General features: G+C 42.6%; 1 protein-coding gene across 1 annotated transcript; it reads left to right on the top strand.

Annotated features, from left to right (window-relative positions):
• Window positions 1–2,032: 2,032 nt before the first annotated feature.
• Window positions 2,033–8,473, top strand: LOC310963740 (uncharacterized protein). The gene is made up of 7 exons (XM_083936658.1): window positions 2,033–2,174; window positions 3,529–4,385; window positions 4,496–4,684; window positions 4,802–4,897; window positions 6,972–7,110; window positions 7,258–7,416; window positions 7,527–8,473. The coding sequence occupies exons 2-7, from the start codon at window positions 3,531–3,533 to the stop codon at window positions 7,568–7,570; spliced, it is 1,482 nt and encodes a 493-aa protein (XP_083792784.1). The 5' UTR covers window positions 2,033–2,174; window positions 3,529–3,530; the 3' UTR covers window positions 7,571–8,473.
• The last annotated feature ends 4,347 nt before the right edge of the window (window positions 8,474–12,820 follow it).

The raw sequence follows: 12,820 nt of genomic DNA, 5'->3' as shown, positions 1-12,820 counted from the left end.
AAATTTCAGGTATGGCGATATGGGTTTATGTTAAATTTGAATCTGACACACTTGGGCAGCACAAGTATAGTTTTCTCCTGTTTTTCTACTGTTTCCTAACACTGGGGACATTATTTAGAGCAGAAATCACTCTAAAACTTTGCAGCAAGATAAAGGCTGTAAAATAAAGGTGATCCGGTGGTCGTCCAGTAGCAAGAATAACAAAGAGGCCTTTGGCAACGTTCTGTCGGACCAGGGCGTATTCAACTAAAAAAGGCAGTGCAGTGCGTTCACGTTTTCAACCTGCAAAGCCAACGCTGTCTGATTGGGGGCCTTACAATGTTCTGACTGGGATGGGAATCGAGAACGGGATCCAGTTGAAAATTTGTTGCAATTTGTGATTGGAAAAGGAATCAAATGCCTCCAGGCTATTCAATTCCTTTTATCAACGCTGGTATGGTTGTTTTTCTTCTGACAGTTGCACATTGAAAAACATTGATTTAAAACTTGACATCTATGCTGCTGTAAACTTGGAACAAGGAGTCATGGTGAGGAGGAAGAAGCAGAACAAAGTGTACCATTATAATTACATTAACGCCACCGGGCCGGCTCAGCAGGTTTCCTTGAAAAAACTCAAAATCTAAATGAAAAAGAGCGCTGTGCAAATATTCTCTCTTTACATTTACACTGTTTTTGTCACACAGAAACCTGTTTCAGGACCAGTAATATTATCGATAAAGAATCCGTCCAACAAGCAGTATTGATAACGACATTGGTGTCCATTAAAGCCTACTGACTGTAGCCCAAGGACATAATCTTTACAGTTTGCTAAAGATTATCATCCTTGAATAAAAAGCACAGGTTTGTACCAATAGGGTGGGACTACTACTAATTAATGTACTACTAACGCATCACCAATGACAGCTACTTCGGTATACCTCCGCTAAGAGCAGGTCATTTCTCAATGCAGGCCACTTTTACAGTAACACTTTGTAATATTTCATCACGTCCATTTGCAGGAAGAACGGCAAAAAAAAACCCTAAATGGAAAAACATATTTCTTCTTCCATAGAAGAATATCACGTTTGGAAAGGCTACTCCCCTGATCACATTTGCATATGGCGTGCAGACCTAATGTATGATTAACACTTTCCTTAGATTGACAGTTCAGAGTTGCCTGTACTCGCCGGCTCAATATTGAAGCAAACACGAGAGCTTGCTGCCAATGACAAACCAGTTCTTGGCATTGTGTTACCAGCCTCGTGACTGGTTTCATGTAACAAACACTGACACACACACAATCTTGTGTTGTCCCTAAGACATTTGTTCTGGTGGAAGTTTGTGTTGAGTTCAATAAAGGGCAGGTGAAGGGCAAGTGGTAGACCCAAATGCAGGTGATTTAAGAGCAAAGTGCAACATGTAAAAGTAATATTTGGGACAATAAAATGTAACTTGCTGAAACATTCAATGGGTTTGTTGGTTTAACTTTAATTGACTTGATTTGAATTCGAAAATTGGCCTCGAAAGTGGATTTTGAGTTATAATTAGGCTCATTAAAGGTAGAAATCACTGCCTTACAGCATGGTTTCCTCATGTGGATTACCATTTACATCTAATGAGTTAGTCAGACTAGATCAGCCCAACCTGTTCTTATTCTAATTTTATAAAGATTCATAAAGCATACCTAAAGCTGAAAACCTTCAGTATTATGAGTACTATTCTGTATGTCATTATAAAAACTAACATGTTGTTGTATACGACGCTACGCTTACTGCTAAATCAGATAAGAGAGCCACCCAGGAAGACACAGTACACAGTGTTTGTTTGTTCCCTTGTCATCATGAATACAAAGAGGGCTAACTGTGAAAATCCAACACACACACACGCACACGCACGCACACACACACCCTCAAGCCCTTCTCCCAGCCCAACCCTCTTTATCTGTGATGTCAGAGAAAGTTTCTTTTGCTTTTTTTTGCTTTTCCCATCCCCTTACTTTAAATAGTGGCACATTATGCACAGGTGTCACATCTTTACCTGGGATCCTGCTAAGAACATCAGAGGAACAATCAGTCCATCCGTACGCCACAGCTGAGACTAAAACTACGCAAGATCTTCCTTTGAAAGAACTGCACATCTTTTTGCTTCTTGACCCAATTTCTCCCCATCACTGGAGCTGAAGACAAGATCCACAGGTAGGCTTAAACACTTTACGCTATGTATATGTATTGATATCCATGACTTTACTACCATATGGTGTACAGTTTCCCTTCAAATTCTATTTTCTCAGTTTCAGTCAATAGATTTCTTAAAATATATACAATATTAATAACATTTCAATTACTAAATTATTGGGAGGTGAAAATGAAGTGACTGTGTTTCAACTGTCTGCTACTTTAAAATAATCAGCATCATTTAACATTATCATGCTCATTTGTTACCAAATTGTGTCTTGTCATGAATAAATTACACCTAGTACATATTATACACCGTTACCTGCTGCAGTGTCTGCAGGCAACACTGGACTCACATGCATCCGGCACACCACACCCACTGCTGTCTCTCAGGCAGTCGCCAACCCGGATGAGAGGACTTATTATTTCCACACGTTCATAGTGCAATTAAAAGGAATAAATAGTACGCGAATGTTCTTGCAGAATGTATTTTGCAGTTTGCCTTGATAGATAGCAAACAATAAGCACACATTTTTTTTTTTAATGTTAAATTAAAAAACAAATATTTGAATACCAGGAATAATAATCAAACAAACATACTGTCCGGCCCCAGTACCCGCGGGGTTCTCCAATTTCAATTGAAGACATTTTAAGACCTTTTCAATATTGGTTAGAACTAAATTTAATGAATCTAAATTATATTAATAATTTCATTTACAAAATTATTGAAGTAATTATTGAAGTTGTACCACGAAGATTTTCATCTATTTAATTGCCTTTTAAGTTCCTATCTATCAAAGAGTGAGTTAAAACAACGGCGAATGATCATACGACCCTCTAATGAAAGCTGAGGTCACCGCTAACGGTTATGCTGCATTCACTTGCAATCACGAGTCGGGAACTTCCGACGTCTGAGTCAGGCTTGAAGTAAGGGCACAAGTGTAATAGGAACATGTGTGTGTGTGTGTGTGTGTGTGTATTTCATAAGGGTACTCCACAGGGTTCTGCAAGTTCAACTTTTTAAGACATTTTAAATATTGCTTACAAATAAATGTAATGACAACTTCACAGCCAGACTGACAGAAGTATGGAGAATATAAACAAAATAAATTTCCCATAATGAACACACATATTGAAGAAAAGTACAAAGCTTTTGCCATAATTGTAGTTAAGTAAATATATGTTCATGTTAGCATTACGTTAAGAGTGAAGTCTGTTTCTGTGTTTTTACATGTGCAAACATTATAAACTTTTGTCTGTAAAAAATGTTTTAAATAAATATTAAATGGCCTTATTTTGAGAAAAATCAATTTAACTGTAGATGAAGTGTCCTGTTGTATTATTAAACTTTATGATCTTACCCCACCTAATCTAGGCATGGATAAACTGTCATTCGCCATCCTATTTGTGACGCTGTCCTTGATATCTGTGGGAACAGCAGCAACGGGCACTACAGCGGCACCTACAACAGCGGCACCTACTACAGTCGCACCTACTACAGTCGCACCTACAACAGCAGCACCAGGCACTACAGCAGCACCTACAACAGCAGCACCAGGCACTACAGCGGCACCTACAACAGCAGCACCAGGCACTACAGCGGCACCTACAACAGCAGCACCAGGCACTACAGCGGCACCTACAACAGCAGCAACAGGCACTACAGCGGCACCTACAACAGCAGCACCAGGCACTACAGCGGCACCTACAACAGCAGCAACAGGCACTACAGCGGCACCTACAACAGCAGCACCAGGCACTACAGCGGCACCTACAACAGCAGCAACAGGCACTACAGGGGCACCTACAACAGCAGCAACAGGCACTACAGGGGCACCTACAACAGCAGCAACAGCCACTACAGCGGCACCAGGCACTACAGCAGCACCTACAACAGTAGCACCAGGCACTACAGCAGCACCAGGCACTACAGTGGCACCTGCTACTACGGCAGCACCAGGAAACGGCACGACCAATGCACCACACATGACAACTGGAGCAGGAAACATGACCAATGCACCACACATGACAACTGCAGCAGGAAACATGACCAATGCACCACACATGACAACTGCAGCAGGAAACATGACCACTGCACCACACATGACAACTGCAGCAGGAAACATGACCACTGCACCACACATGACAACTGCAGCAGGAAACAACACAGCAGCACCGGCCACTACAGCAGCACCTCCACTGACACCTAATACCACAGTGGAAACTCTTGAGGTGAGTGATGCCAAAAAAAATATTGAATTCAATTTACATTTATTGATGATGCTGAACATCATCAAAGTGCACATTTCCTGACCATTTAAAGTTTCCTATCTCCTCTGCAGACACCTGTTTCTAGGACACAATGTGGGACCCAACAGCTCTGTGCGGCTGAGCCCTCTGACTGCGATCCATCCACGGGATCCTGTTTCTTTCTTGCTGCCAAGCAGACGAGCGGTCAAAACTTTGAGTTTGGGCTCTCAGGAGAGTCAGCTGGCTATATCGCTGCCACCCTGTCAGCTGACAGCACACTGGTATGTCACTCACTCACTACCCTGAAGTCTAACCCAGAGCCAATCATACAGTTTGTTTGAAGTAATCTGTGTTCTGATATCATAAGTGAAGCTCTATTTTCTGTTTTTGCACAACAGGGAGGTAATGACACAACCTACGTCTGTGCAAACAACAACGGTGTCGTTAAATTCTTTAGCACTGTCCTCAACAATGGTGTGCTGACTGTGAAAGAGGTGAGTGCTACTAAGTTGTAGTAGAGTTGGGTGAGGATATATTTCTTGGTTATTTTGTTGGATTTTTCACATCAAAAATATTTAATTCAGTGAGTATGATAGCTCATAGCAAGTTCATGGCCCACTAATGAACAGCCGGCAGTCTAACCTTGGACTACAATAACGCCATTTGTGTAAAGAACTGATATGAACAGGAGGAGAAACAGCTGATATGGTCTGGAAGCTTATTTGTATGTCTATCGTTTTGTTTATTTTTTCTTAATTAGGGCCTAAGCACCAACAATGTCAGTGAGGAACCTATTGTTTTTGGAGGATTTCTTTCTCTTCATGCAAAAAAATGCCTTTTTGGGGGGCTTTATCACATTTTAACAAAATCACACAAAATTTAAGCTTGGTGAAAATGTACGTATTTCATTGGTTACGAAAATGGTCATGGCAAATTGGGTCGCAAGATCCCCCTAGAATCAGTCCAGACTACACAATCATGGTACATTTACCAAAACCTGTGGGCACATAGAACTCTTCCAGACTAACAAAACAGCCTCTTGGAGGTATATCGAAACTCAACAGGATGTTGGCCATTTTGAATTTAGTGGCCATTCTCTGATATCTTTTAGATTTGAACGTGTCATATTTTAACAAACTCCTCCTAGAGACTTAACACGATCAACTTCTAAATCAGTCAGAATCATCTAAAGACATGTCAGATGAGACGATACTCAGCGTTTGAATTTGCATTGCACTGTGTAGGCGTGGCGCCAAAGTTTGAAATTTGGCCATTAACAGGAAGTTATTAGAACGTCACCATACATTTTCCGATCCCCCTTAAATTCCTCATGACTTGTAAGACTTCCGGCCTGAACACAACCCGTGGCGTCGCATGGCGCCAAAGTCATGCTTTGAGCCATACAACAGAAAGTTATTGTAACTTGACCATTTTCTAATCTGCACCAAATTTCTTATATATGACAAGAGTCCAGTCCTGAACACACCTACATCCCAATATTGACGGTAGGCATAAATAGCACCTCCAGACGCACAAAAAAGCCTCTTGGAGCAAAATCCCAAATTCATCAGTTCGGCCATTTTAAATTTTATGGCCATTTTCCAAATTTCGCACGTCACACAGACTCCTACAAATTAAACACGATAAACTTAAAAATAAGTCAATATCATTTAAAGAAATGTCTGATCAAACAATAATTAGCACTTTTTCTCTTTTTTTTGCTCAGTTGCTGTGGCATGGTGCCAAAATATCACTTTTTGCAATAAAACAGGAAGTTGTTGTAATTTGACCATACATTGTCCTACATGACTCATGACCTAACCACATCTACATCTCAAAATCGACTCACAGTGATATCGCTCCCTATTGGTTGGACGAAATGTTACAAACATCATCCTATTTACATGAAATTTCCATTGTGGATTCTGCACATCTGATATGGATACATAAGGCATGTTTTGTGCACGTTGCACAATGGCATGTCAACCAGTTTGTGCTTCTTACCATAAAACAGGAAGTAGCTTTAACTTCAACATACAATGTTCAAACTGAACCAAATGTACTGTGCATAATTGCAGTCCAGGCCTACGGACAACTACATGCCAATAGAGACCAACAGCCACAGCACTACCTACTGGCAACTGGAAGTTAGCCTAATTTGGAAAACTGAATCTGATTTGCATCAACAATTTAATGTGTGTTCTACATTTAATACAGAGCAACATGAGGCGTGTTTAGTACGCGCTCTCTAACACTAAACAGTCGGCGAAGGAAGTGTTCCAAAAGTCGTGAAAACATGCAGCCGCGCCTGCAGGAGTCCAGCCAGCTTCTCCGACGCGATTTATTTAATTTTCTCTTTGTTCTACATGTCAAATACTTATGGTATGGTAGGCACAACATGCCTGCATTTCCTTTTTGAAACCGCAGCTCAAGCATTATCAAGTCAAATGTTCATTCAAACCACCACCACCACCTGCGTGCATGGTATACAAATATTTGTTTACATTAATACACTACTGAAAACTCATTGTCTTCTTGGTCATCTGTTAAACTGTTTTTGCTCTGCAGATGAACGTGAACTCTGTGAAGGGCCGGGTCAATGGAAGTCAAATCCAGTGTACATTTGCTGCCACTGTACCAAGTCCAGCCACTAGAGCATCAGCTACTAGTTTCTCAGTCGCAATCTCAACCGGATCATTCAACGCCAGTAAGCCAAAATATTGGACATACACATTCCAGCTCCATATCCACTGTCACATAGAGTATCATAGATAATATATTAATATTTATTAAAATCTTTCAATGTGCTAAAATATATATCAATGATATCTTTGTCTTTTCCTTAAACTCTCAGCTTCTGATACTCTGGGATCCCCCAGCACTCAACTAAGAAGCCCTGTTGTAAACCTGGCCGATCCTAATACCACTGTCACCAATGAAATTTCACCCAACACCACCCCTTCCCCCGGTACCACTGCCAACGGCATTGCACTCCAGCAATCTCTGATGCAAGGTAACCACAAGACAGGGTTGTTTTCCTTAAGAAAGCAAAGTTATCAAAAAAGTGTGTTTAAACAATGCCTAATGAATCTTTTTTTACTGTTCTCCTATCTTCCCCTGTAGCTCTGCTGATCACTGTGAGCGTGCTAGGTCTGGTCATGCTATGAGGAAACTGAAACCCTCTGAGTCAAGACAAGAAAAACCATCATGTACGTGTGCCACTGAATATAAACATTAGGAGCATGCTTCATGTTGTTTCAACTTACTGCAGGTGAAAGTAGGAGTGGTGAATGGTGCTCACTCTTTTGACTGCTTTCACATCTGCAAAGGCTCTGAAACAAACAAGACAATTATTTTTAGAAGTTTTTAATTCTATTTTTAATCAATGTTTTTTTTAACCATAGGACTGCTTTATTTCTGTCCTACAAGTTACACAATTGCAGGGAAATACGTTGTCTCTCTCCCCCAGGTGAAAATCAATCTTTGAATGGTTAGATTGGGGCACACAAGAGAAGCACTTACAATAAGAACCATTAAGAGTAACACCAAATCAATTGAACCATTACCTGGCTTTCACCAGTAGATGTCATGTTTTATAAGAATGTGGGGTTTAGAGTTTGGTTATCTTTTAAGCTCCATTACTACTGTCTTATTACTTACTACTGAAACTGGGTAACTCCACAGTAACCACTCAAATATAACCATGATGCCAGGAGAACATATGTAGGTAAAATTCAACAGAGCTTAAACGTTGGGGAAAATAATGAAGAACTTTTTGAAACCACATTCTACGACTCAGAAGACGCAGATTCCCTTATGAAGAACCATAATCACTTTTGTCTTAGTGCCACTACAAATTTACATTCATGTACGACATCTTGTTTGCATTATTTTATTATTTTGATGTCATTCTCTTTTGTATGAATGTACATATTGTTGATGATTCGACAATGCTGTTACAATGAAGCCTTTATTGGCTGATATTTTCACGTGTGTGTGTGTGTGTGTGCAAGTACACGTGCACGTTGCTCATAAAGAATATATGATACCAAATACTGGTGAAACACATTTTGCACATTGTAATATGTAACTATTGAGTTTTTATTGCATATTTTTTTAAATAAATGTATTATGGAAACTGATTATTTAGAGTTTTAATTGAATCACTGCCTAACAGCATGATTTTCTCATCTGGATTACGATTTAAATCTAACGAGTTAGTCGGACTAGATCGGCCCTATTTGTTCTAATTTCATAAAGATTCATAAAGCATACCTAAAGCTGAAAACCTTCAGTATGATGTGTAGTATTCTGTATGTCATTATAAAAACTAAGATGTTGTTCGACATGACACTACAGTTACTGCTTAATCAGATCATCAGAACCATCGAGTAAGACACAGTAGACAGCATTTGTGTTTCCTTGTCACCGTGTCAATCATGTAGGTTACACGCTTTGCGAGTCCTCAAGGATGGAATGCATTTAGACAGTAATCTCTAAAGGAAGAAGAACAGGGTTTACTGTGAAGTGACATAACAAAAATTCATGTGTGGCTGTCACACACGCCCTTGAGCGCTGATTTCAAACCCCACCCTCATTATCCATGATGTCAGAGAAAGATTCTTCCTTTTTTTTGCTTTTAACATCCCCTTACTTTAAATAGTGGCACGTAATGCACAGGTGTCACATCTTTACCTGGGATCCTGCTAAGGACATCAGAGGGACAATCAGTCCATCTCTAAGCCACAGCTGAGACTAAAACTACGCAAGATCGTCCTTTGAAAGAACTGCACATCTTTTTGCTTCTTAACCCAATTTCGCCCATCACTGGAGCTTCAGACAAGATCTACAGGTAGGCTTAAACACTATACGCTATGTAAGATATTGACATCTATTACTTTACTATTCCTTTACCATATGGTGTTCATGTATCAGTTTTGCTTAACATCTTATTTAGGTTTCTTTTGCCATTTTGAGTCAATAACTCCAATAAATATATAAAATAATAACGGTATTTCAATTACCAGATTATTTATCCAGAGTAAAAAGAGCAATTCATATTATGGGCATTCATGTAGGAATGAGTATCGTTAAGATTTGAATGATACGTCTCATTTCACAGATACTGCTTATCGATCTGGTAATTTAAAGGTACTAGTTATCGGTTCTTTTTTTAGAGAAAAAGTTTTAAAAAAAGAGAAATATCTAAACAAATTGAGAACAGAATGAACTGCTTTATTTATTATTTAAATCAGCAGCACAGTTTTGAAGAATTAACAATATAATGTCATAACTAAAATAGATCATTTTAAACGTTTTAACAGCCGTGTGTCAAAATTCACTATATTACTCAACAAGATAAAAAATAAAGTGGAACCATGGACATCGCATCACACATGAGCAATGCATGCATCAGACTGTTGCTTTTGGCAGTTCTTATAGAGAAACATCAACATGTTGGCCTTCTCTGGCAGAAGTAAAAATATATGTGCATAATATAGCGCTAGCATAACTTAACATACCTTAGGTGGATGGGGAAATGGGAGAGTTGCGAGCTGGGCTAGATTTTTTGAGAGGTTGCTTGTGTTACCCCCTTTACATGCAAAACATATGTTGCACGTATTGCAATGATCACTACTATTTGCAGAAGTTTTGGTGAAATAAAGCCAAACTTTGGACGGCTTGGTTCCCCCTGTCATCGTCTCTATCTGCGTGTGAGATAGTGATCAGACAGGCAGTGCGTGTATGTCAGCTCTGCTGAACCCCGCCCTGGCCCCTGCCTTGGCGGACAGGCTCCTACACAGAGCCTTTTCAGGAGGATTGCAAGGATAAATAGTTAAATTTATCATTTAAATTGTCCAATACCGTCAAGCAGTGTCAGGGCCGATACTCCGGCCTTTCAAAATCTTGCCCGGAAGAAAAATTTTAACCGGGTTTTGGTACCCATCACTTGAGTAATATTAAGCAAAATATATCATCATACATTTAATCTTACATTTATGTTTTTTTAAGGGTACCTACAGGGTTCTCCATGTTCAATTTAAGACTTTACACAACCTTTTTAATATCGCTTAGAATTTAATTGAATGCCAACTTGACGGCCAGACTGGAAGAACTATGGAGAATGTAATGTAGCATTGTTTTTGGCAGCCTGTTTTACTATTAGTTTTAGTCTTTGTGTCAAGTAGTCATTTTAGTTTTTATTAGTTTTAATCACGGTTATATTCTTTTTAGTCTAGTCAAGTTTTAGTCGACTAAGAGTCTGAGCATTTTAGTTTAGTTTTAGTCACAATTGTCCATGACTATTTTTGTCTAGTTCGACGGAAGCTTATGACATTCCTGTGTAGTTTCAGTCAAAGAAAATTGTATATTAGTATCTTTTTTAGGGATGATATTATATTTAATCAATATAATAAAAGTACCAAGTAGTATTGATGAAACCAACATTTTCTTTTAGCCAAACCCATGCAAATATCTTTTGTTTACATACATACGCTGGTCTAGAATAAGTTATTCAAAGTCATGTTGATGCCAAATTCAGTTCAGTGTGATTGCTATGTGAATAACAAAACTAGTGTAAGTATTTGGCCAACAAGGGATGCTTAGTGCACTTATAGAGTGAGTCAATCAGGCAGGTTTTAAGGCTTTATTTTGAGAATATTAAATTTAACGGTAGATGAAGTGTTCTGTTATACTATTAAACTGAAAAATCTTAACCCACCTATTTTAGGTATGGATAGACTGTTTCTCACCGTACTATTTGTGACGCTGTCCTGGATATCTGTGGGAACCTACGCTAAAACAACGGCGGCACCAGCCACTACAGCGGCACCAGCCACTACTGCGGCACCAGCCACTACTGCGGCACCAGGCACTACTGCGGCACCAGCCACTACTGCGGCACCAGGCACTACAGCAGCACCAGTAACTACTGCGGCACCAGCCACTACTGCGGCACCAGGCACTACAGCGGCACCAGCCACTACTGCGGCACCAGGCACTACAGCGGCACCTGCCACTACTGCGGCACCAGGCACTACAGCGGCACCAGCAACTACTGCGGCACCTGCCACTACAGCAGCACCAGTAACTACTGCGGCACCAGCCACTACAGCGGCACCTGCCACTACAGCGGCACCAGCCACTACTGCGGCACCAGGCACTACAGCGGCACCTGCCACTACAGCGGCACCTGCCACTACTGCGGCACCAGGCACTACTGCGGCACCAGCCACTACAGCGGCACCAGCCACTACTGCGGCACCAGGCACTACAGCGGCACCTGCCACTACAGCGGCACCTGCCACTACTGCGGCACCAGGCACTACTGCGGCACCAGCCACTACAGCGGCACCAGCCACTACTGCGGCACCTGCCACTACAGCGGCACCAGGCACTACAGCGGCACCTGCCACTACAGCGGCACCTGCCACTACTGCGGCACCAGGCACTACAGCGGCACCAGGCACTACAGCGGCACCAGGCACTACTGCGGCACCAGGCACTACAGCGGCACCAGGCACTACAGCGGCACCTGCCACTACTGCGGCACCAGGCACTACTTCGGCACCAGCCACTACAGCGGCACCAGTCACTACTGCGGCACCAGGCACTACAGCGGCACCTGCCACTACAGCGGCACCTGCCACTACTGCGGCACCAGGCACTACAGCGGCACCAGGCACTACTGCGGCACCAGGCACTACTGCGGCACCAGGCACTACAGCGGCACCTGCCACTACTGCGGCACCAGGCACTACAGCGGCACCAGGCACTACAGCGGCACCTGCCACTACAGCGGCACCAGGCACTACTGCTGCACCTGCCACTACAGCGGCACCAGGCACTACTGCGGCACCAGGCACTACAGCGGCACCAGGCACTACTGCAGCACCAGGCACTACAGCTGCACCTGCCACTACTGCGGCACCAGGCACTACAGCGGCACCAGGCACCACTGCGGCACCAGGCACTACAGCGGCACCAGGCACTACTGCGGCACCAGGCACTACAGCGGCACCTGCCACTACTGCGGTACCAGGCACTACAGCGGCACCAGACACTACTGCGGCACCAGGCACTACTGCGGCACCAGGCACTACTGCGGCACCAGGCACTACTGCGGCACCAGGCACTACTGCGGCACCAGGCACTACAGCGGCACCAGGCACTACTGCGGCACCAGGCACTACAGCCGCACCTGGCACTACAGCCGCACCAGGCACTACAGCGGCACCAGGCACTACTGCGGCACCAGGCACTACTGCGGCACCAGGCACCACAGCGGCACCAGGCACCACAGCGGCACCAGGCACCACAGCGGCACCAGGCACCACAGCTGCACCAGGCACTACTGCGGCACCAAACACTACAGCGGCACCTGCCACTACTGCGGCACCAGGCACTACAGCGGCACC

The sequence above is a fragment of the Echiichthys vipera genome (genome assembly GCF_963691815.1).
Source record: "Echiichthys vipera genome assembly, chromosome: 22".
Classification (NCBI taxonomy): domain Eukaryota; kingdom Metazoa; phylum Chordata; class Actinopteri; order Perciformes; family Trachinidae; genus Echiichthys; species Echiichthys vipera.
The sequence above is the reverse complement of the archived record's forward strand: the minus strand, read 5'-3'. Positions and strand labels throughout refer to the sequence as shown.